General features: G+C 37.2%; 2 protein-coding genes across 3 annotated transcripts in view; one reads left to right on the top strand and one right to left on the bottom strand.

Moving 5' to 3' along the window:
• Positions 1-699: 699 nt before the first annotated feature.
• On the top strand, positions 700-25,836 carry ELK4 (ETS transcription factor ELK4). Of its 2 annotated transcripts, XR_008916181.1 has the most exons (6): positions 700-1,072; positions 7,614-7,829; positions 8,810-9,685; positions 10,523-10,639; positions 22,370-22,460; positions 25,749-25,836. XR_008916181.1 is itself a non-coding variant. In XM_001365494.3 (5 exons), the coding sequence occupies exons 2-5, from the start codon at positions 7,623-7,625 to the stop codon at positions 12,658-12,660; spliced, it is 1,299 nt and encodes a 432-aa protein (XP_001365531.1). In that variant the 5' UTR covers positions 700-1,072; positions 7,614-7,622; the 3' UTR covers positions 12,661-20,698. The 2 variants fall into 2 exon arrangements, 1 of the variants encoding a protein (XP_001365531.1); XM_001365494.3 differs by lacking the exons at positions 22,370-22,460; positions 25,749-25,836 and adding an exon at positions 12,562-20,698.
• The window catches only part of MFSD4A (major facilitator superfamily domain containing 4A), a 97,355-nt gene continuing 91,788 nt past the window's right edge, over positions 20,559-26,125 (bottom strand). The window contains exon 10 of the mRNA XM_001371914.3: positions 20,559-26,125. Coding sequence (XP_001371951.1) covers positions 26,070-26,125 — 56 coding nt within the window. The 3' untranslated portion in view covers positions 20,559-26,069.

Below are 26,125 nucleotides of genomic sequence, written 5' to 3'. Positions count from 1 at the left end.
TTGTTTCCGCCTTGTGTGTACATAATCATTTGCATGTTATTGCCCTTATAAAAATGTGAGTTGAGATCCCTTCATAACCTGGCCCCTTCCGACATTTCCAGCCTTCTTAAACACTTCTCTCCTCAACATACTCTCTGACCCACTAATGGAGACATCTTCATCTCCACCTCTTAGCTTCCTTTAAGTCTCAGCTAAAGCCCACATCTTCACATGTAGCTTTCCCCATCCCCTCTTCGGTTAATTACCTCCCAGTTATCTTGTCCACAGCTTGCTTTGTGGGATACTTGATAGTATATATACTTGTCTCCCCGTTAGATGTTAAGCCCCTTGAGGACAGGGGCTGTCTTTTCTTCTTTTTGAACCTCCTGCGTTGGCACTGTGCCAGGCACACAGAAGGAGCTTTAATAAATGCTTACTGATAGATTACATCCCTGGGATAAGGGCCAAGGCCAGTGTAATCTGTCTCCTTAGGGACCTCCAGGTGGGGGCCCAGGAGATACCTTTCCCCCGACACAAGTGGGGGGGCGAGGAAAGAGACCGGTGCTGCTCCTGCGATCCCCACTTCCGGCCCGGGCTCTGATGGAGTGTGGGGGCGGCGGCCTCAGCTCACACCCCTCCACCAGTGGCTGCTCCTCCCAGCTGCCGCCCCACCCCCGGAAGTGACGTCAGCAGCTACAGAGGCCGGGAGGGGTCGTCCCCAGGGTTGGAGAGTGGCAGCGGCGGAGGGTAGACGCGACTGCAGGGCCGAGGCGAGGAACGCCCCGAACGCGCGCCCCCGCCCCCGCCCCCGCCCATCCGCCCGCCGGCTGGTCGGTGAGCGCGGCTAGCGGCCCGACTGCCAGGCTTGGCCGCCCAGGTTGTGCGTGCCTGCGGAGGGAGGACTGGGCGAGAGGTGCCACGGCGGGAGATGCGGACGACTGCGGGCGCTCGGCGGGCTCGGCTCGGCCGCCGCCGCCTCCGCGGCCGTAGTGCCCGTGGACTGCCCGCGTGAGGAGACGGCGGCGGGGGGCGGCCGCTGCAGTTCGGCGCCGCCCGAGGGAGAGGAGGACCTGAGGGAGACCCCGCGCCCTCGGTGAGTGAGTGAGCCTCGCCCCTCACCCCAGCCCTTCCCCGTCGGCGCCCCCGCCCAGCCCGGCTCTCGTGGCCGCCGCCCACGCCGCGCGCGGTAAACCTGCGTCCCCTCCCCCCGCGGCTCGGGGGCGGGGGATCGGTGGGGGTGGCGCGCACCCGCTCCCCATTCAGGACCCGCTGTCACCCCACCCATCCCTATCCCACGCCACCAGCAGCCCGCTCTTGTCTGCACTAGCTCGCGAGCAGCTTTGCATCCCCCCACCCCCACTCCGCCCACGACTGCGGGGATGTTGGGAGGCGCATCCTTCGTGCAGTCCCTGGGGACCAGTACGTTTGAGCGGAGGACCGGAGGAAAGGGGCGCCGCAGCCCGCATCCACACCCCAGCCCCCCAACAAAAGCATCATTGTCTGTGGCGTAGGGGCAGGGAGGAAGGGAGCAAGTCTGATTTTATTTGGTGGCAGGAAGTCGGAAAATGAAAGTACAGTCACTGATTACTTACAAAGGCTTGGGGAGACTGTAGCTCTTCCCAGGACTTTGATCTCCTGTGGGGCACACGGTCATCAGCGTTTTTTCCTCTCTGTGCTGGCTATTCATCCGGTGTAAAGTTTCATTTCTTTTTCACACTCCCCTTGAATATTTTAACTTTATGCTTAATTCTCAGCTGTACCAAGGCTGGGTAGTAGCACTTAGAAGAATACTGATCAAAAATGTTTTTCTCGGGTGTGATTCTTCCCCAGTAGGTTCTACCCCAAGTGAAACAAGACCCTCAAATCCCCCACCCCCAAGAAATTTACAGCTTAGTAGGAGGGAAGAGACAGCAACACTACACGTTTTATTATGAATAAGTACATAGGAAAGATTGAGAAAGGTAAGAAATTTAAGAAGGAAGCAATTACTGATAGGTGGAAGGATTCATGGCTGGGATGGCACCTGATCTGGACCATGAAATGGGAGAAACAAGGGCTGTTTGTTGTCTGATGTAGCCAAAAGGCTGCTCTTTGTACCCTTGGTTTTTTACTTTATTTCAGTAAAATCAGTAGGGTGTTGTTTACCTCTCCCCCCCCCCCCCAATGATTTGATCTTGTAGAAAGAATAATTTTACTTCAAGAAAAAGTAGCCAAATGTGAATTTCTGAAAGACATTGGTACAAATCCTGGACTCCAGTGTTCCTTGGCAAGTCACTGAATTTTATTGAGTCTGTTTCTTTGTAATTTAGGAGCAGTCATTAGGCACCTTGGTATTGTGGAAAGGGGAGATTAGGAGCAAATCAATTCACTTCTCAGTCTTAGGCAGTTCTTAAGACCAAATTGGAGATTTAAAAAAAAATTGCATTAGTAGTGGAGAGATATATCTCTCTTGGAGCTTCCTACTCTTATGAAATGACAATGGGGGCAGCTAGGTGGTGTATAAATGGAAATTTTGAACCTTAAAAAAAGCTCCATTTATACAGTGGCTCAGTGGATTGAGAGCCAGGCCAAGAGACAGGAGGTCCTGGGTTCAAATGTTACTTCAGACATCTCATAGATATGTGACCCTGGGCAAGTCACTTAATTTCCATTGCCTAGCTCTTACCATTCTTCTGACTGAACCAATATATACAGTATTGCTTCTAAGACAGAAGGTAAGGGTTTTTTAAAAAATGACATCTCTTTTAAAAAAGTACAACTTCTTGTCTGACAGGTATGATGTCAGGAAAGTGCATCATAAACTTAAATGTCCTATAACATTTATTTTTCTAGTGGTATTTTCATTAATATTCTTGATGAATTTTGATTTTTCTGTCTTAATCTTTCACCCCTCTTGTATTTTGATTTTAATGTTTCAAAAATGCTTATGTGGAAAAATCAGTTACAGTGTTAATAAAGTATGATTATCTTTTCCAAATGCTACTGTTATATTTTGCTGTGTATTTCTCATACTATTACAGTATGCTCATATGAGATTATGGGCTTCTCAAATTTTGTCTGATGAGAATTCAGTACCAATTTTGATCTATTTAATGAAGTGAAATTATTTTATTTTAGCTATAATTAAAGATTAGCCTTTAGTAGTAGGTTTAACTACTATTGAAAAAATAGTTATCTTCTGTGTCATTATAGTAACTGAATCCTGTACATTGTAAACATGTTTAGGGTGGAAAAGGTCTCACTTAGTAGAGATTTTCTTTTCATGATAAAAAAGTATCATTACCTTTTGATATAAAATTAGCTTTTATTTCAAAGCTAAGAAGTCATGCCATGATTATGTTTTTTCTCAAATTCTTGAAACTTAAGATTTTCACTCTTGACTCAATTGCAACATTTTCAGCACCCCACTTGCCTTGATACCAACTTATTTTAGGAAAGGTTATTATCTTTCTCTTTTTGTCTTTGTGCTAAGGAAAACACAAGTATAACTTCTTTCAAGCTGTATTTGCAGAAAGCTTTAAATGGAAATAAAATGTTTTTAAGCCACGATGACAAGAATAAGATATCTTTACTTTTAAAAATCTAAATGTTTTAATATAAGCTTTAGAGGGTCATAAGATCATAGTTTTAGAACAGAAAGGGACCTCTGGCCATCTAGATCAACCTCATTATTTTACAGATGAGTAAACTGAGACTGAAGTAGATGATTTGCCCATGGTCACAGGTAGAAAGATCAGGGATGATGTTTGAACCCAGGACCACTGACTCCTGAGCCAGTAACTCTTTCCTTCTATACCACCCTTTTTGTGTGATTTTTTGACAGCTGCCCCTCCCACTTCAACCCCCGCCTTATATATATATATTTTTTTCATATATATATATTTTTTTCATATATATACATATATACATGTGTTATCATTTGTATTATGTAAGTTCCTTGAGGGCAAAGAATGATTCATTTTTATCTTGGTATCAGTGACTGGTACATAGTAGACACATAACAAATGCTGATTCACTGAGTAGAATGTGTGCAAAATAAGCTCTTAAAAATATTACTGAAATCTATTTATACCATAATTTCAGGTAATAATAGCATTTAAACATTGGACAAAATCAGTAAGTAGCCATCTAAAACTGGAACCCCAGTAAGGCTTCAATCAAATAATAACTTGATATCCTAATTGAATGAAAAAGATAATACCAATTGAAGCAACATAATCATTTCAAATACAGTTGCTCTGAATGTCTCCATTTCCAAATGCTTTAGATGTATTTGAAATCAGTCAGTGCCCAGAGGAAATATATTCTGTGATATGGCTATGTTATGTTAAAGACATATTGACTGATAGATTCAGTCATATTTTAGTGGCATTTTTTTACAAATTGATGGTCAAGCATGAAATTAAGCCTGTAACATAATTTCTCATCTTTTAAATAAAAATATACTCACGTTTAGATGATTTTAAATTAATTTTTAAAATATTTAATTTAAAATTTTAATTTGAATATTATCTATCCCTGTTTTAAAAAAACAACCCTTACCTTCCATCTTAGACTCAATATTGTGTATTGGTTTCAAGGCAGAAGAGTGATAGGGACTAGGCAATGGGGGTTAAGGGACTTGCCCAGGGTCACATAGCTAGGAAGTATCTGAGGTCAGATTTGAACCTGGGACCTCTCATCTATAGGCCTGGCTCTCAGCCCAGCTGCTCCCTCTATCCCCATTTTACTGATGAGGAAACTTATGCTTAGAGAAATTTAGTGATTTTTTTTTCATGGTTACATAGCTAGTAAATTAGTTGAGTTGGAATTCAAAACTCAGATATTTTGACTCAAAATCCAATATTGTTTCTTATTTAAATGTTATTTTATTGATATAACTTGTTTTTATATCACCTTCATTTCCTTAACACATCTCTTCTCTTCTAGCCATTTAGCCAGCCATTTCTCAGTATTCTTTTCATGACATTATTTGACCTACCATCTTGAGGATATCTTTTATTTTGGAGACTACTCTTTGTCAGTCAGACATTTGTGTGCTCAGAATATGGACATGTAACCCAGCCAATATAAAACTGAGGTGCAAAAGTTTTTACTTCATGAATCATTCATTCATTCAACACACACAAAGTTTTGGGAGAGAAAAAATAGATGAAATCTCTATTTCAGGGAGTTTATAGTCAAGTGAGAATGGTAAGATGTACATAAAAACTAATATAGAAGACTATACTTTCATCAATAAAGGTGGTTATAATAATAAACAACATTTATATAGTGATTTAAGATTTGCAAAGCTTTATATATATATTAAATATATAGCTTTATATATTTTTCATTTGATCCTCACAATAAACTTGTGAGGTAGGAACAAGCATCTCCATTTCACAGATGAGGAAATCTAAGCTTGAGAGAAGTGATTTGCTTGAGGTCTCCCAACTAATAATATATGTCAGGGATAAGAACATGTGGTCCTCAGATCTCCTTCAAGATGAGGGTTTTGGAATACATGACCTTTAAATTTCTTCTAGCTCTAAAAGTGTTGTTAGTCTTATGAAATGATGCTATGTTCATTGAAGTGATGGATAATATCCTTTCTGATAGGAAATGGGCATTCTTGTAGGAGTAGAATTTTCACAGCAGTTAAACCTTAATAAAGAGGGATTTCAGATTCAGGTAGAAATAGGCAAAAGTGGGAGAATGTGGGATTTGGGAGAATGTCAAGTAGTCCAATCTGGAAAGTAGATTGGAGCTATAATAAGCACTAAGACTCTTATTATTATTATAGAGACCCTGCTTTTCATTTTTCCTCTCTCTCACCTATAGCATTCTCTTTATGAGGCTGATGAGTATGTGGAAATCAGGTTCTTTAGTTAATATTTACTAGGGAGAGTATACAAAAATTTTAACAGGCTTTGAATGGTAAATATTTATTTAAACAGAAGCCTTGTACATGTCTGAAGGCATAATGCACTGAAGAATTATGGCTCACTATCAGAAGTATGGCTAAAAAGCATATGAATCTGGTACATATTACGTTCTGCCTCAGAAAGAATTGGGGGAGGGGGCTAAGATATTGCCTATGCCTTTGGACTGTGCCAGATACATAGAGCACTATTAATACACATTGTCTCAAGGGGTAATGTTAGAATGGAGTTAATTTCTAGACAGTTATTTAGTGTTAGGGTAGCACCTTGCCTTTCACAGTATCAGTGTCAATGTTAATTATCCTGGAATGCAGCTTGACCAAATGTGTAAGATACTTGACTGATTAAAAAAAAACTTGGTATTTGCTTTAGCTCCCTGTGGACCTACTATGTAGTTTTAGAAATAGTTTTCCTTTTTCTAGATTTCAGTACCCCTTATCTGTACATTTAGGCTAGTAGGACTTCTATAGAAACCATTGTCAATGAACTTAATGAATGTATTGATAACTTATGGATTAATTGGAGAATTAATTTTCTTTAGGAAATTCTTTAGGAAATATAACAGGGTGCCCCATCAGCTGGGGAATGACTGAACAAATTATGATATATAAATGTAATAAAAGGTTGTGCTGTAAGAAATAATAAAATGGTTTCAGAGAAATCTGAGATTTGTATGAACTCATGCAGAGAAATGAGCTGAAATAGGTGAATACTTTATACTATTGCAACAACATTATGCAAAAGAATAGTTTTGAACTTAAAGAATTCTGATCAGAATTTTCACTGCTTATTGCCTCTTTGTAGCACCTTGCATGGTGTCTTTCACACAATGAATGAAAAATAAATATTTCTTGAAATTTAATTACAACTCAGGGACCCAAACTGCCTTAATGAATGATTTAGAGCATTTAACTTCCCATAACATACTATACTTGATAATAGTGTTAAGTGATAACTGATAGAATTGGTTTTGCTTATGTTTAAACATTACATTGATGATGTTAACTTGCTCAGATTTTAATTCTAGATGATGAGGATAAGTACATTTCAAGTTAACTTATTTGTGAACTTTTGTAATTACTGGCTTCCTGGGAGTGTATATTAGGCCCAGGTTTCTTCTATAAAGAAGATGATCTTTCTAGCAGACAGTTTTGAAGTTTTATGGTATGAATGATGAATCATGGGAGAATTTCCAAGTTGCTTCACCATCTGAAGAAAGGAGCTGTCATCAGAAAGAGATCTTAAAACTTGAGGTTTTGAAAATTTTTCTTCTTTTAAAAGGTTCAGATGATCAAATAAATACCTTTTTATATTTATATGTGTGATTCTTGTGGAGCACTATGGAATGATGATTTTATGGAATAAAACTAAGGAATATGATGTTTGAGTCACCAGTGTTACCTATTTATTCATAAATTAAAGCTGGGACATTTGATGGGGGGGGTGTGGTTAAAAAGGGAGAGAATGGACAGTTATTTTCCTCAGGACAACCTATTGCATTTAGTAGATGCCAAGATTAAAATCTCCCAAAATATTATAGCAGTGAGGCTTTAAGATAGGATTTATAGAAAAGGCCTTTTTTTCAATTGGCAGTCATTATTTTGACTCCTACAATTTGTAGGAATAATATAATTTCCCCTATTTCCTATTGGGAAGGCTAACTTTTTCTTGTCATTTTATATCTTATTTTTGTCCTCTTTTTTTTTTCAGCTGACTGCTATGGACAGTGCTATTACACTGTGGCAGTTCCTTCTTCAGCTCCTTCAGGAGCCTCAGAACAAGCATATGATCTGTTGGACCTCTAATGATGGGGAATTCAAACTTTTGCAAGCAGAGGAGGTGGCTCGACTCTGGGGGATCCGCAAGAACAAACCAAGCATGAATTATGACAAGTTAAGTCGAGCTCTCAGATACTACTATGTAAAGGTAATCTAAATCCTAATTCTTGATTCCTTAAACAGTTCTCAATGAAGGATTGTTTCTTTAATATCTTATTTTTTTATTTTAAAGAAGTTGATATGGAATCTTTGTAGTTTTTAATTTAGGATTAAGAGCTCTCATGTTCCAGCTATATTTCTGCAGGTTTGTATTTCATATTATCTTCCCCACCCCTCAGTACTGTTACTGGTTTAATTATGTTTAAACAAAGAAAGTGAATATAGGATTAGGATATAACAAAAGTAATTTGGGCTCTTGCAGCTAGATAATGATTTTTTGCATTTTTATAACTTGATTTGTTAGTGTACCATGTTTGTACCTGTATCTGACCTTCCCTTTAATTCTTATTTTAATCCGTAGAGCATGGAATCAGTATATTAATAACATTATAGAATTACATTCTTTGTTAAAATATACTTCTTATTTTACTTATATTTCTTTAAAGTACATTTTGATAACTGAGATAAAATTATTGGATCAAAGAATAGTTCTGCATATGTTTACTGCATATCTATTTTGTGTTAAGCAATGCCAAGTGGTTTGTCCTGTTGCTTCTTCTATGTAATTTTACTAGATAAGAAATTACCTGGGTTTGTGAGGTAAGTGGGAACCTTAATAGGAGTGTAATGTTTTGATTATGATTACTTTTTTGGCTTTCTCAGAACATGTGTGGTTTTACATGTGTAGAACTATATTTGAGATCAGAAATCTAGAGATTTTTGATCTGATTGTGATTTGGGTGGTTTTGAATGTTAAAATAATCCAGATTTTATGCAGAATGCCAGTGGCATTGGCATTATTTATATGATAATTCAGATGTTTGTACATTTTCCTTTCTTGCATTTTGAAAAATCCTCTACTGGGGAATCTCCTATATCTAAGAAGTATTTTGGCAACTTGTCCTAAGAAGAATAGAAAGTAAACTAATGGGGGATGTATAAGAATGTACTTATTTTATTTGCCTACAGAATATCATCAAAAAAGTGAATGGTCAGAAGTTTGTGTACAAGTTTGTCTCTTATCCAGAGATTTTGAACATGGATCCAATGGCTGTGGGAAGGATTGAGGGAGACTGTGAAACTTCAGGCTTCAATGAAGTCATCACCAATTCAAAAGATTTGGAAAATGGAGGGAAAGAGAAGCCGCCTCAGCCATGTGCCAAGGCATCTAGCCGCAATGATTATATACATTCTGGCCTCTACTCTTCATTTACTCTCAACTCTTTGAACTCTTCCAATGTAAAACTTTTCAAGCCTATAAAAATTGAGAATCCAGCGGAGAAACTGGCAGAAAAAAAATCTCCTCAGGAGCCAACACCTTCAGTCATCAAATTTGTGACGACACCCTCTAAAAAGTCATCAATTGCACCTATTCCTTCTACCATTTCAGCTGGCCCAACTATTTCTACAGCTTCAGAAGAAACTCTACAAGCCTTGGAGACTCTAGTTCCTCAAAAGTTGGCTTCTCCAGAAACTCCACCTTCCATACCCAATATTACGACAACTTTTACCACCACACCTCCTGTTTCTTCCATATCTCCCTCTTTGCAGGATCCCTCCAGATCACCTTCACCACCCTTGAGTCCTAATGCAGACCTAGACATTGACACAGACATTGACTCAGTGGCTTCTGTGAGTCTCTCTCAGAACTTTTCATTGGAGGCCAAAGACCAGGAGTTAGCACTGCTAGAGAAAGAGAGCACAAATCATTCATCAAGGTCCAAGAAACCCAAAGGGCTAGAGCTGGCACCTACTCTGGTGATCACAGGAAGTGATCCAAGCCCCCTGGGGATACTGAGTCCCTCTCTCCCTACAGCTTCTCTTACTCCTGCACTTTTTTCACAGGTAGCTCTTCTCTTCTTTTGATGTCAGGATTGTTTGCTTTTATACAACTTAAATGAAAAAACTTAACTACAGTTTAAGCTATCAGTCTGCTACAATACACCCTTCTGATTTACCTTATAGTCATTGGAACGGTTAAGTATGACCCTTTGAGTCATACTTATTGTTCAACTCCATCTTCTTTTTACTTACTTGGGCTATACAACTACTCACAAAAGTTTTGGTATAAAAAAGAATGTCAGATGTTGTTTTAAAGGCAGGCAACCCTTTTGGATCCCTTCCTCAAGTAAATAAAGGCTTCTTTTTTTTTTCCTGTAAAATTGGATATGTTGGCAAAGACCAGGAGCACTAAGTGTATTTTCTAACACTGTCTTTTTTGTAGTTAAATTTTAGTGTTGGAAAATAATAGGTACTGAGAACTCTTAAAAATTACCAGTATGATATTATGTAACAGGTTTGCATAGTTACATTAGATATTCACTAATTTGCTCATCCCACATAACATTTTTATAGGTGGATTACTCCCATGTTAGTTTCAGGCTTTCTCTTCATTAAGGAGAAAATATGCCTTTATCAGTCTTACCTCCTGTTCTTTTTCACTTGCTAAAAAAAACCAATAGATCAGTTTGTTCTCTTACTTGGGGAAGCCCCTGGAAAGAAAGAGAAAGATGTTATTGTTGCTTTTATTTTTCTTGGGCTATTAAAGTGACGATGGGGTTTTGCCTTTTATGTGTTTTTTGGATTTGAAGAATAGTTTCTGCTTTGGGCTATTATATATGTGATACTACTTGGAAAATTAGTGATTTTATTTGGTAAATATTTCTATCTTGTGTATTACAGACTCCTATCTTACTGACACCAAGTCCCTTGCTCTCCAGTATACACTTTTGGAGCACTCTGAGTCCTGTTGCTCCTTTAAGTCCAGCCAGACTGCAAGGTGCTAACACCCTTTTCCAGGTAAATTAAATACTGCATTTCATCATTTTTAGCAGTCAGGATTTCTCTAATGAGGGCAAGTCTAAAATTGAGAACCAGGGCAAGAATACAGTGTAACATTGTTCATGATTCAACTTGTAATTAATCCATATGTTTTGGAGTCTTTAACACTCATTTGAAGCTCTATTGTTAGTCTTGTAAAGTAACAGAAAACCAGTTGCTGTGATAAATACTCACTTCATAGCAAATTCCTTTCTTTTGTTATTTCATTAAAAAAAAATCTTTACCTTCCATCTTAGAATCAATACTAAGTATTGGTTCCAAGGGAACAGTGATAAGGGTTGGGTAATTGGGGTTAAGACTTACCCAGAGTCACAGAGCTAGGAAATATGAGGCCAGATTTGAACCTAGGACCTCCCATCTTTAGACCTGGCTCTCTATTGAACCACCTAGTTGTCCCTTGTTTCATATGATATGAATTTAAGTCACCTGGAACTAGTAAATACTTCATTAGCTGGGATGATTCTTCTCAAAACTCTCTCAATTTTTTGAACTAAAAGGGCCTCTTTTTTTTTTTTTGGTGAATATAGCTAAGGGTATTAGCAGATTGAATATACTAAATATCCTGATAGTTGGAAAAGACAACTTGAGGTCTTTGGCCTTTATTCTGTTTAAAAAAAAAGTTAGGTTTTGCATTCTATATTTTCCCTGAAAGAATAGATATTAAATATACTTACTGATCCAGAAATATATTCAATTCATAATGATTCAGGAATTGGTTATCCATTTTAATGATTATCCAGTCCCATTTCTCCTCTTCCTCCTCCTCTCTTCTTCTTTTTGATTATTTAACTGCTCCTTTGGTGTTTTATTGATTAGATTATTATTTATTGATTATAAAGGATAAGGAAAACAAATAAAATTAATATATGATGGCTAGCCTTTATACAGCTTAAATCTTAGTGCAGTTTTAAGCTTTAAAAGCTTTTTTTTTAGGGACAGCTGGGTGGTTCAGTGGATTGAGAGCTAGGCCTAGATACAGGAGGTCTTAGGCTCAAATCTGATCTCAGACACATCCTAGCTTTGTGACCCTGGGCAAGTCACTTAACTCCCTTTGCCTACCCCTTACCACTCTTCTGTCTTGGAACAAATACACCGTATTGATTCTAACATGAAAGGTAAGGTGCTTTTTAAAAAGCTTAAAAAAAATTTTTTTTTAAAGCTTTAAATAAACCCTTCTAGACTGTATTAAGAATTTTGGGGTACCTAGTACAGCACTTCAGGTTTACAAAGTGCTTTAGATATCTTTTCTTTTTTAGTCCTCACAACAACCCTGTGAGGTGTAGGTGTTTTATTTTACCTGTTTTTACATTTGAGGAAACTGAGATAGGGATTAAATGACCTGGCCACATAGTATCTGAGGTAGGTTTGAACTCAGGTCTTTTTGTCTACAGGTCCAGTGCTTTAGCCACCTAGCTGCCTCTCTTGCTGTTATCAATTGCTTTCTAACTTTATCACAGTTAAGAAAATCAACTTAAATAGAGGGAGACTGTCTGGTGCAGCCTATAATACAGTAGTCTGTTTTTTTCCCCTCCTAAATATACACGTCTCTCCCTAGTTATATTTTTACTCCTTTAAAAAAGGCAATATTTTAGTAGAGTGGCCTAAAATTGGAAAAATATATTTCTGGTTTCAATTTCCATTATAGGACAGTGGGTTTAAAAGTATTATTATTTGAATTTTATGAGAGAAACAAAAAAAATTAAGTTTCTATAGTCAGGGTATGTGCTTTGATGATAAACAGTAACTGCTTTTGGCAAGAAATTGGTCCTATTAAAGACACTGCAGAAACTGTTGTATTCTGCCTTAGGAGTTCAGTAGAGATAGAGATTGAAAGTTGGGATTGAGGATAAGATTATAATGTGTTTTATTTTCTTTCTCAGTTTCCTTCTGTCCTGAACAGTCATGGGTCATTTACTCTGTCTAGCCTGGATGGACCATCCACACCTGGCCCCTTTTCTCCAGATCTGCAAAAAACATAGCACATGCACTTGTGAAAAGAGAACTAAAGAGCAAAGAAGACACAGACATATTCAGCATGATGAGCAGTTTGCAATTCCACAATGCTGATAATGGACTATTGTGATTTTTGCCATTCCTTTTAAAATGCCTTTTCAGAGTTTTCTTTGATAGGCCTCAAGTAGGGACTATGTATGGAAACGCCTTAATTGGAGTCTAGACTCCACCCGGCCCTTTTGCCTCTCCTTTTCTTTATCCTCCCTCTTAATTTTGGGAAATAGAGAGATGGAATAGTGTTTTGATATGAGCAGATGAGAACAAAAATGATATTTTGGCTACGGGGTTCTATTGGCAGGAAAGAGATTAACCCTTGGAATAGATTATTTCAAGAAACCATCAGATGGATGAAACTGACTACACCTTGAGACTCTTGGTGTCCTCTCTCAAACCACAAAGAATATGCTGTCAGTTATAACTGATAAGTGACAAAGAAACATTCCTTCTTCATACAGAATGAGACTTTAACAGCATTCCTGGGGAGACTTGCAGTTTTGCAGTGAATTGTAGTATATGTCAGCAACCCAGAAAGAGGCATCTAGTTTACATTTCTTCAGGGTGAATCTCTCAGTTACCATAAGCCATGGTTGATTTTGTCTGAACCTGTCATTCAAATATGGGATCCTATGTTTCTGCTTCACCCTCAGGGGACTCAACTTGGAGTGATGGGCTCTGATTTATAAGACAGTGCCTAGAAGACTGAGAAGATGGGACTCTGCATCTAGCACAGAAACATTGACTATGCTGTGCTCTGGGTGGTCTAGTTCAGTACCCGCTGAATACAGTACTGTGGATGAAGAATAGGCTAGTGGGAGGAGGATGCTGCATTATCGAAAACTTAGAATAGATTTAGTTAATATGCCTAATTGAGCAACCTGAAAGAACATTTGTGGCTTTTTCAGTCAAGATGATACCCAAAGTACAGGACCCGTTTCTGTTCATAGTAACTCAGGTTCTGTTGTGTATTGTTTTCTTACTTTCTTTTAAATTTGAAGTTGTGGTATTTTTGAAGATATTAGAGAAGGATAGAAAGTGAAGTCCTCAAAATCAGCCATGAGGTAAGGAACTACTTATTTTGTAGGAATATTTTTAATGGGCAGGGAGTTTACTTGAGAATACCCATGCCTTGGTTTGGAGTTGTTCAGGTAATGAGAAATGCAGACTTTCATCTCAGTCACTGAACCTGGTTTAATTTGCCAAACACCAGTCATGTGGTAGAAATCATTCCCTGTCCATGTGAGGTGAATGTGGCTTTTCAGAATTCAAGAAAACTGGACTGAGGCCAGCATCATAGTTGGGTACTGTGTTGATATTTTTGGCCTGGAAGTCTAGATTCAGATAACCTCCCCAGATCGATTTCTCTTTCAATGCTAGAGATAGCATAAGGTTGTATCACATTGATTAAATGGGATGAGGGAGAACTTGCATGCTTATTGCTTGTGCTGGGGATAAAGAAAGGAAGGATTCCAGATGAAAACAAGTCAACTCAGCACCTTCGAGCTGCACAAAATTCACTTTAAATTTGTTTTTATGCTGTATAGAGATTCTTATGTATGAAACTTTTAATTAGGAGAAAGTAGCTGGCTACATAATTTTGTTATAGATTATATTCACAGTAACTCATGTAACCAGAGATCTCAAGTTTTTCTAACATTACTTGCTTGCCTGATTTTGGTGTGGAAATGGTGTGCTTCTGTCCTAACAATTCTTTTTCTCTGCCTAGTGGATCATATTGAATATGTAGCTTGATTGACTGGGAGTGGAGGGAAAAGATGTATTCAGGGAACTGCCTTCTTATATTTTGAAGTTTTGGAGGTATGTTGCTGGCTCATATGTGGAGTATCAGCATAAGAACCCATCCACTCCTGAGATGTGCAATAGCAATGCTGAAAGGTTGCTGGAGGATGCTGACCAGCAGTAATCATTTGGATTATTTAGTTTGCACGTCTCTGAAAATTAAACCTCCAATAGCACTTTCTGAGCTAGTTTTATTAGTATTTTGTACTTTGTAATAAATAGATGATGGGGGTACATGTTACCTGGGAGTTTTAAACTTGTTAAGCACTAAAGAAAATTTTATTTTCATGAATTAATGGAGGAATGAAGCCATTGGATTGTTTTTTTCCAAGAGTACATCCTTGGTGTCTGCATTTCCTGTCTTTAAACATAGGCATGCCAGGGAAAGAGATGGCACCATTAAAGGCAGCTTAATGCAAACCAGTTTTATCTGGTTTTTCTTAAATATATCTGTCCCTGCAACCTTAGGTATGTAGCCATAGCTGGTTGTTTGTGATTTGCTTTCTTTTCTTGTGATTATCCTTATTTAGGAGAAGATGATGATATTTTTCATCATTGGGAGTGCTTCTGTTTTAAAAATGAGAAATTTCCAGCTGTAACTCAGCTGACTACCTTGTTTCTAACCTACCTCCTTTAGGCAAAGACTCAGTATCAGAATCTTTGGAAAATCTAAATATCAGAAAGGCAACATCCCATTTAGGATCAGTAGTCATTGAGGAGGCTGATAGAGATGTGTAATAGATATAACTGAGATATATCTGATATCCATCATGTTAGTGGGATGAATGTTATTAGGCAACAATAGCCTAAGTGAAATAAGGGAAGCTAGTTGAATTGGGAAGTAGGAGGTCTACTGTAAGACTGACTTTCTTGTCTTTTCTTTGCCTATTACTTTGCAGTGATGTTCTCATTATTTCTCCAAGTATTCTTGCTCATTAATGATACTATACTGCCTTACATTAAAAATAAGATCATAGCCTGTTGCTAGTAATCTTTATTCCATAAAATGATGTGTTACAGTGATTTGGGATTGGTACATGTTATGAGATGAAAACTTCTGCTAATTTATTTTCCATAATTCTGGAATTACAAAAAATAGCTCAAGGTCATTTTGCCCATTCTCCATCCTCCTGGTAGAACTGTATCCAAACTATGTAAAATAGATGTTTAGCATATTTTTAAAGCTCTTCTGGGAAGGATATTTGACAAGTTAGCTTTGTTAAGTATTATTAGGAAATCTGTATACTGTATAATATTCCTTTGGCACCAACTAAGGCCTTGTATCCTGGTGCCATGCAAGCTTCTTTCTTGTTGTTTCCCAGAATAAGGTGGCCTTGAGAGAGATAAATACTGTATGTAATATTTGCTTTTTCTAGTTCCATTGCAAAAACTTTGAATCTCTAGGACTGTTGGTTCAGCACCTTTACAGGATACCTAGGCAAGCCCAGAAAGTTTTCCTTACATTCAAGGAGGAAAATAAGTTTATCAGTCTCATAAATAAATGCAGGGAATATTGCAGAATTGGCTTAAGTTTAACTGGAAAAGGCCTTTAAGGGCCTAGGCCTATATTCTGTTGTTTCAGAGAGCAAGAATTATGACTCATTGTAAACTCTACTAGGGTCAATTCCTAGTTATATCCAGACTGTGTATCAGTAAGGCTTGGAAAGAATGAAACAACCCTAGAGTGCCAGAACTTTAACTCTAGGGTATAATATAATTTCATTTATGTGCATACCCAGTATTGAGTGTTGTCCAACAGCATTGCTTTTTGCTGATACTGATGCACTGGTTTCTTGATTCTGTGTTCTGATAATAAGCTGTTTGTACAATTGGTTTAATCACATTCATAGACATTCATGCAGTATTGTCCTTAATGTATTACTTCCAGCCTTGAAAAAAATCACATGTACTTTTTTGTGATATGGGTGTTTGTGGGGAGATTATCCTTCTATTAGATTTTTCCTTTCCTGCAAAGATCTCCATAATAGATTTGGAATTTTTGTACATGAGTGTGCCACTAACTTTTATGAAACTGAACATTCTCTTTAAAAAGTTGCCAAATAAGAAGGCCCAAATTAACTGGGTAAAAATAAGTGTGCAATTGACAGTTTGTGTTCCCATTTCCTCCCCCTCACCATTAACCATGTGACTATAATTTTCATTTTACTGGTATTTCTAGAAATTATTTTTAGCCTTTATATAATTTTACTACAAATTACAGATTATTTTACTGTATACTTACATGGGCCATTTTCATGTTTCATTGGAAGATTTCGTTTGGATATAAGGGAACATTTTTAGGTCCTAAAGGGATATTTTTTGTTATTTATCATTCATGTCCAATCTGATTTATTTCTGATTCTCCTTTTACCCTTTGTTGAATGGTAAATGAGGTTTTGAAACATAGAATTATGCTTTCTGAAGTGCCATTTTTATGGTGTATCTAGGACCTTATGTTAGAGGTAAAAAGCCCTGGATGAATTACAAGACCAGTAAAAAAGCAGGAAGAATACAGATATTGAATCTTTTGTCTAGGAGTATAACAACGTCATTTTTCAAGGGGACTTGCATATGGTAGTTTGATGGAGTTAATTTTTCCATACATAGAAACTTAAATGAATTAGAGGTTAGCTTTAATTATCCTTCTCCAGCCAAGGAACTGGTTGGACGAAGGCTTTTTTAAAAGAAGCATCTCGTTACATATGCTTGCTTAGTTTTGTGTCCAAAATAGGTTGTGTGGGTGGTTGTTTTTCAAATGCTGCTTGTACTTCCTAAAAACAAAAGTACCCAGCTTTGCCTCAGAGGTTATCAGAAGAACTACCACTGAAGCTTTTGCACCTTGAAAATCTAGAATTCTTGTGGGTGGCCTAGTAAGCAAGGGAAAAGGGATGGTTTTGATTTGATTTTAGATATTGGGTGTAGCCTCTTGGTAAGAAAATCTTGTTTTGGTTTGTAAAGTAAGCACATTTGAGGTGATAATATAAAATAAATCTTCTTCTGAGAGCTACCTTTTTTTTTTCCATCTCTCCAAAAAATATTTTAAGAAACAAATCAATAAGAATCCAGAAAATTGTTATAACTGGAGTGTTGATTTGTGAGAGAGAGAATATTGGTTTTAACTTAGGCATTTTACAAAAACCAAGAAATACCAACTTCTGTTAAGATGTTTAATGAAACCTTTTTTTTAAACCAAAATATTAATGGGAAAGTGATATAACATATTAAATGATGGTGACTCTGGTCTCCTGGGTATCTGCAGTTTTGTCAGAGTTAAAATTTTTATTTTTTAATATTTGAGAGACTGGAACATTTCTTTCCAAGTCATTCTGGCATATTGGCTAAATATGTATATATACATATATATAAAATCTATTTTTCAGAGGGATATATATTATTCATTCTGTAGACTAGGGTGGTTCCTAGGCTATATATTTTATACTAAAACTAAACTTTTCCTGCACTTTGCAGTTATCACATCACTTTTTAAAGTTTAATGCCTTGCACATTTCAATTTCTTATTTAAAAAAAAATACCAGTAAGTACAAAGTCATAGGCCTTAATGTGGACTATTTGCTTGCCAAGTAAAAAAACAACTCAGTGCTATTATAACAAGTAATTTTGAAAAATCATCATACTCTGGTCTGTTATGTTGGTATAAGATTGGGCAAACAATTTTAAAATATTCTTCATTTACATTTGCTTCTCTTTTGAGACTTTGTTCATCAGCTTGTAGCATAATTATAGGGGATTTATTGAAATTACTATTCTTAAAATACAGAAATGTGACCATGGATTGAGTGAATAGAAGTTGGCTTTGTTGCCTGATTTAACCCTTTGATCAGTTGTAGGAGAAATGCCAGAGTAGAGCATTCTTGGAATGAATGCTATTATTAATATTCCTACCCTGATCAGTTAGGTGATAGAACCCACCCTGTGAGGGTTTTGTTAGGGCAGGTTTAGGCTTGGGGATGACCTAAAGCTGGACTAGAACTCTAGCAAACTATCCTAATATGATTGGACAAGGGGTGGGGGTGGGGGGGTAAGAAGCTATTGTCATTCTGTTATGCACAATTATTAGTACTGTTTTCATAACTGGAAGCACTTAATGTTTTGTTTTTGTTTTTTTTATTTTTAATTTTTCAACTGAAGGCTTTTGAGGATCAGGGAGTGGAGGTTATTACTGTTTTATAATTTCTGGAATTTGTACTGTTTGGGAGGGGGGCAAATGGATTCACAAAACTGATTATTCTACTAGGCTTTTTGAAGTGTTGTATTTTGGCTAGAATGTTTTTAAATATTTCAACTTTTAAAATTGTGCTGTATAGAATGTGATTTTTATGACTTGCTATTGATGGATTGCACAAAACTTTGTATTGTATCAGGTTTCAAGTTTCTTCTCTGTAACTGTTGTTACTTATTATTCATTGTGGTGTGAAGGGAAATTGTGTCCCTTCTAAAAACATTTCATATATTTTTGTTTATTGGTGCAGTGTTACCAGATGGCCTTATGTACATTACATTCATTGCTTTTGTGATACAGTAGCATATTTTTTATGTATTCCCCTGTACAGTATTACTGAATCTATCTGTGAGATGCATTTCTAAGAGATAAGAAATACATTGACATAGCTAATTCTTGATTATTCAAGGGCTGTTTATTCAGTTTATTATTAGTATAAATCCTATATCCAATCTTCAATTGTTTCTTTTCCTTCTGCCTTTGGAGACTTTCACTTTTTTTGTGGCTAGGGTAAATTAGATGAACTCAAGTTAATTTTGATACTTGTTAGCTTAAGAATTTGGTATGAGGAGATTGATACTACTTATTGAAATGAGGCTTTAAAATTTATTTCTATATTTCATCATCCCATTTTGTCTCTTATAATAACAGATAAGCACGTGTTGGCTCAAAAAATAAGGCTATCTAGAAATTTGATGTGAAGAATAAACAAGCAAAGAGCACTTTCGTGTCTATGAATATATGAATGCAAGAGACAGTTGGGACTAATGGGGAATCATTTTAACGTTAGCTCCTTGGGAATTCCATTGGTTGAGCTGTTCTGGTGTTGGCTATATGTTTATGTCCTTGATGAAACTAACAACTTAAAATAGTAACTGAGGTTAAACAGATTCACACTCTCTAGTTTTTATTCACCCAGTTCAGGGATTGGATTTTTCAGAAAGCATATCTACCTGTGAGAGTTTTACTTGGTAAACACTGACAGGTTTTACATCAAAGAAGATGCATAATTTCAGAACTAGATTGTAGTTTGGGATATGTGGTAATGAAAAATTATCAGAGTACTTTCTTTATACTTAAATCAACTTAACTGGGAACAGTTGCTTCTTTGTAACTTTTTTCCTTGTTTGTTTTATTGAAATTGTACCTAATATCTAGTATCTACTGCCATTGTAAAGAAATAATGCTTGTGTTGCTAGTGTATAATTTAAGTATATATGTAGTAAAACAAAACAAAACAAAAAGCGAGATAACTATTGAAATGTTGATTAATCCCTGGTCTTACAGTTTATATTGGGGTGACCTTCAGAGTGTGACAATATGAGAAGTTTGGGAAGTGCAAAAATATTTTTAGTGCCGATGGTGTTATTAGAGAGAGCCACCATATCTTCTGGCTGAACAATACTGGTGAACTGTGGAGAAAAAAATAAATGATCTTCAAGGTTGATTAGGACTATTGGGCAGCTGGAATTCAGAATTTTTCTGTTTAAATATAGCAACAAGACATTATTACAAGAACTAGATCAATGAAGAAAGAGTTTGTGTTTGCACTTTTGAGGGCTTTAAAGCATGCTGCTTTTAAAGGGAAAAAAGTACAGTTGATGAACAGGGCATCTCCAACACTTGTGAGGTGCTGTCCTAAATAATCCAGGTAGGTTTTTAGAAAAAAATTAAGTTCTGTGTCTCACACACACACACACACACACACACACACACACACACACACACATACACACACAAATTTCTATAATGGCAATGTGTAACTTTTAAAAAATTGAATAAAGTTTTAGAAAACTATTTCATGTAAGAACTGACAGAGGGATTTGCTTTGTATAATGCAAACTGGCTTTTAAAAAGCATTGTAGCAAATTTATTCAAGTCAAAAATCATGCATATATGTTAATAGTTATATGTGCAACCAGACATGCAAAACAATTGTATTTTTTTAATAAATATTTTTAACAAAATGTTTTCCTGAATAAATGATTTCTTTTTTCTGCTAAGGAGCCAAGAATTGAAGACAAGCTTGTTAATTTATACTTAGGATTTCTGCTCGCTTTTCTTGCCCCCATCCCCAGGTCTGTGGCACTGTTCTCTGTAACCTTTCAAAAATGATACAGGTGAATGTCATTGGCTTCAAATCCATGCCCATGGCCTCCTGGCCCCTGACTTTAACACTATAACTTTAATATCATTCTAAATGAGAGTGTACCCTTCAATACTCCCTGGATGGTTTTTCCTTGAATTGTGACTTCCAAAAGGAATAGTTTGTTGTATCATTCCAGGATATTCTACGGTATATGTGACTTTGCTACATAACTTGATCTTGCTAAAGACCAAAAACCAATGCTTATTGAATAGAAGACATTCATCAATCTAGTATTCAAAGACTTCTATAACTTGTCTCCAGATTACCTTTTTAACCTTATTTCACACTACTTCCCTTGCCCTATATTCCAGGCAAATTTGACCACTTGAATTTTCATGGTCTGATCCCACTTCCTCCCATTCCTGTTTCATACCTTGAGTAGGCAGTGCTCCATGCTGAATATTATTTCCTCCCATATCTCTGCCTGGTAAAATTTTTCTTTTCAAGTGCCACTTTCTCCATGAAGTCTTTCCTGTTCCCTCCAGATATATTTCCCTCCATTTATCTCTCATGCTACTCTAGATTGCTCCTATATACTTCTTATACTATAACTTGTAAGCTTCCTACAAAATGATAAATTCCTTGAGGAAAGGAGCTGTATCTTAGTTCATTTTTTAAACCCCAGTTCTTAGCACAGTGCCTTGCACCTAGCTAGTACTTCATGAATGTCACCTGGGTCCATACCTTTGGATGTTTGATGTGGATTGGATGACTTAAAATTTCTAAATAGACTTGAGGGAAGGAGAGTCATTGGTATCACAAAAGAGTTGAAACAGTAATTGGAAACATAATAGATGAACAGCTTGCTGAATATGTGAAATTCCTACTCCATAATTTTTTGTTGTTAACATTTGAATGGGATATTTTGGTGTCTGTTCAGATCTTTGGTTCTAGTCCCTAAAGTCAGTCATAGCTGCAATTTTCCTGTTAAGGAAACATCTCTTCCATGTTTGCACCAAAATGAGAATCCAGTGCTTTAGGCACAAGCAGTGTTTGAAGTTACTGAACTTGTATGAGAACTGGTTGATCCACTTTAGGAAAGTGGTATTAATTGATCACATAATCATTTTAAAGATAAATAGGATGGCTAAAGCAAGCAAAAGAATAGTGGTCAAAACACCTTTGGGGAAATTTAATATGTTTGTGTAGCACTTTATGGTTTACAAAATATATATATTTTTAAAGCCAATTTAGTTAAACACATTTTAGTCCAACTTGTTCCTGCAGTGTCTGGTGGCAGCAAATAGTAGTGGCCAGAAATAATATTTGTATTGGATTAAACTAGGTAAGTTGTCATCCTAAGCAATTTTAATGTTAAGACAGTAAAGATCATGGTAAATTACTTGTACTGGTATTTGAAGAGAGACTGAGTGAAGTGACCCTTGAAAGGACAAGAAAATAATGGCAATTCCATGATATTAAATTGAACCGTGATATTAAATAGTTGTGATACTAATAGTTGTCTTCATCTCTATATTGGGTCTTTGAGCTGAAGAGGACTTGAGAGGTCATCTAGCCCAGTGGTGTCAAACTCAAAGAGAAACAGGGACAACTAAACTACACACAAGGATCCTTAAAGGGTACATATTGACTTAGTTTTAAAATGGAATAGTATCAGTGTTTTACACATGTATTTTCATGTGTTTTGACTTCAAGAAGGAGTTGAACTTTAAGAAGGAAGTCAGCTTAAGGAAGAAGGTTGGCTCAAGGAATAAAAGCCTCAGGAATCACCTTCAGCTCGAGGTATCATGTCGACTTTGAGCAATAATACTTCAAGTCGGCAACCACAGTTATTATTTGCAATCTTCATATATCTTAGTCAAACCATTAAAATTTAATTCTTACACATGTTAATGGAGTTGCAGAGGAATATCAAGGTGGTTGCCATAGCCCTTCAAATAGTTTGACAATTCCAAATCTTCCTCAAATTCACCAGTATTAGGCATGTGAGACTAGTGGGTAATGTAGCAGATAGTTCTAGAATGTTAGGCTTCGAGTCAGGAAGGCTTGGGTTCAGATCCAGCTTTAGATACTTTAATTAGCTTTATGACCCTGGGCAAGGCTTTTTTTCATCTGTAACATGGAGATTACAATGGCCCCTATATCATAGTGTTGAGTGAATCAGCTTAGACAATGTAGAGTATTTTGCAGATTTTATGTAAATGATAACAATATGATTATATTGACCATCTGGAGATGTTGTGTCATCTGCCTATGACATTTCTTCTCCCCCGACCCCCACTGACTTTCCATCTTGGAATCAAGACAGAAGAGTGGTAAGAGTTAAGTGACTTGCCCAGGGTCACACAATGAGCAAGTACCTGAGGCTAGATTTAAACCCAGGACCTCCTAACTCTAGACCTGGCTCACTATGCACTGAGCCACCTAGCTCTCTTGCAGTAAACATTTATTAGGCTCTCAATCCACTGAGCCCCATAGCTGCCCCCTGCCTATGACATCTTATTTCCAATGAGTAGCTCTGAGGTTGTGTTAAAAGGATGACGTTCTGTCCAGAGAGCATCAAGGAAGTGTCTACAGGATGGAATGACTCCCTAGCAGCTATTTCAAACTCTAGAGAGGAGAAGGAAAGTGGAACCAAGAATGCCACTACAGTTTTCTCCTAAAATTTTTGAAGGATGGGTTCCACCCCTCTAATTACATATGGAAGAGGTAAATGAATGTCAACCTAGCCACCCAAAAGGTTTTTTCCTGCCTCTGAAACACCACCATCTGAATGAATAGAATGGGAAAGTTCTATCCCATGGCCAGAAGAAAGCTAGCCTTTGTTTTTTAGCTTATGAAAGGATTAAGACATTCTCCATGCTACAGGATGATCCATCTGTTGCTCATAACCTGATTCCAATAAGGGCATGCTTAAATGTGGATTTGGAAAGAGAGGACCTGAGGGTTTGAATCTCAACTTTTCTACTTTCTAGCAGTGTGACCTCAGAGGAGGCCTACCTATTTCATCTTTCTGGGCCTCAGCCTCTTATTTATAAAATTGGGGGGCTGAACTACATGGCTTCTAATGTACCCTCCAGCTGTAATTCTTTGAGCCTATAAGGCATATATCACAACCATCCCAGATTGGTCAAGTGCCATTTTAATTTTGCTCCCGATTCGTCCCTTGAAACCGAGGCTACAGTTTAATCGAAAGAAGAAAGTACAGCTGTTTTCTGTTGACTAAGGGCAGTTTTTCACTATGATTATATTGAACAGTTAAGCTAGATTGAATCCTAGGACTTTTTGCATGGGTAAATGATTACTATTTTTACAAACACACGTGTCCTTAACTGCCCTTTTGTAGGAGGATATGCCATTACTCCAACACCACCATTTTTCAGAAAGCTAGCTTTGTTTTTATAAATAAGTATCTTAGTCTATTTCCCTCATATGGACAACAGGATACAGTGCATGTATTCTTTGGTTTGAAAAGAGTTTGAATCTTGGACAAAGCTATAGGATGCCATACAAGGCATTCTGTCTCCCATACTGGTGCCATTGGATAGCCTATCTCACATTTTTCAAGTGTTCTTTCTTCCTCACCTCTTTCTCTTGGAATCTCCAGCTTCTTAAAGCTTTAGTTCAAGTGCCATCTCCTAAGTGAGACCTTTCCTGAATCTTTCCCATTTGTAAGTACTCTCCCTTCCCTCCCCAAATAACCTTGTGAATATATTATACTTATTCATCCATGTATGTATTGTTGCCTTTTAGTAGAATGTAAGCTCCTTGAAGGTAAGAACTATTTTAATCTAATTTTAGATTTTGTATGCTTGCTGCTTAGCACAGTGCTTGGCACATAGTAGGTCCTTTAAAAGGGCTTGTTGAGGGGCTGCTAGATGGCTCAGTAGATAGATAGAGAGCCAAACCTGGAGACAGAAGATCCTGGGTTCAAATATTTCCTAGCAGTGTGACCACGGGCAAGTCACTTAACCCCAGTTGCTTTGCCCTTACTGCTCTTCTGCCTTGGAACTGATGTTTAGTATAGATTCCAAGATAGAAGGTAAGTGTTTTTACAAATAAAATGCTTGTTGAATTGAGTGAACCTCAGCAAGGATGATGATTGATAATCTCTATAGTTTTAATAATAATGTGTGTGTAGATACACCTACATATACACATATAAACATATAAACATATTTAAACATATATGTCTATAATACATACAAATATATAAAAACATGTTTATGTAGATATATCAGCATGTACTGTTGATGCATCCAAAAAGTGCAGATCAACTAATATAATCACTGGTTTCCATTTCTTTAAAAAGCCAAAGCAATATGATTCTTTTCTCTCATTGTCCTTGATACTTTACAGACAGTGTTCCTAACTTGCCTTTCCTATCACTACTTTTAATGTAGGGTGCAGCTTTTTACAAGTACTAGGCAGTCCCAGCTTTTCTTTTTTCCTTGGCTCTGCTGTATGAAATATCATTTGATATAAAATAGAGAGGAAGATCTTTCTAAGTTGAAGAGGTAAAGCTCTAACCTTATTTTGAAATTCTCACTGCTATCTCTGCTGATTCTAGAACTCTCCACCTACAACCACCCACCCATCCACACAGGATCAGGAAAACAGAAAATAAGACATTGTCCCTCTCTTCTGTTTTCCCAGAGCCATCAAGATTCAAATTTCTTTCCAGAATTTTACAGTGAAGATGAATTACTGAATTCTGGACGAATCATCAAAGTCAAGAACCCCCTGGATTGGTCCCAAGTAAAGCACAGTAGTTCCTTTTGGGATATATCTCATCAGGAAATAGTTCAGGGTTCATCTAGGTTAATTTAAAATATCACATCTATCTACATTTGTCAGGTTTCACTGAGCATCATCATCTTTCAAGCCTGGTTCCATTTCTCTTTCAGACGATATCCAAAGAGTGAATGTCAAGACCCTAAGGGTCCTGTCCAGGAGGCATCAAAGTTGTATGTGTTGGTGTATTCCTTTTCTTCCCATCTGGACAGCAAAGGCAATTCTTAGCAGTGTGTGCCAGGAAAACAGGCAAGGAAGGAGAGTTGGAATGGCCAAATAGGCCAATGCCCTAAGAGTTGGTCTAAATTATTTTTTTCCAGAGGAGCAATTTTAAACAACATTTTAGACCTCTCTTCCAGTATTATCAAGCAAGGGTGGGGGTCTGTGTTGGGCTTCTGGGGAAGGATCTCCTTTTGTCTTCTTCACCTGACTTTTTAGGACTGGTGGACTTCAGAATTTTCTATCCCTGGTGGTTTGTTGGAGGTCGGGC

The sequence above is a fragment of the Monodelphis domestica genome, chromosome 2 (genome assembly GCF_027887165.1).
Source record: "Monodelphis domestica isolate mMonDom1 chromosome 2, mMonDom1.pri, whole genome shotgun sequence".
Taxonomy (NCBI): domain Eukaryota; kingdom Metazoa; phylum Chordata; class Mammalia; order Didelphimorphia; family Didelphidae; genus Monodelphis; species Monodelphis domestica.
The sequence above is the reverse complement of the archived record's forward strand: the minus strand, read 5'-3'. Positions and strand labels throughout refer to the sequence as shown.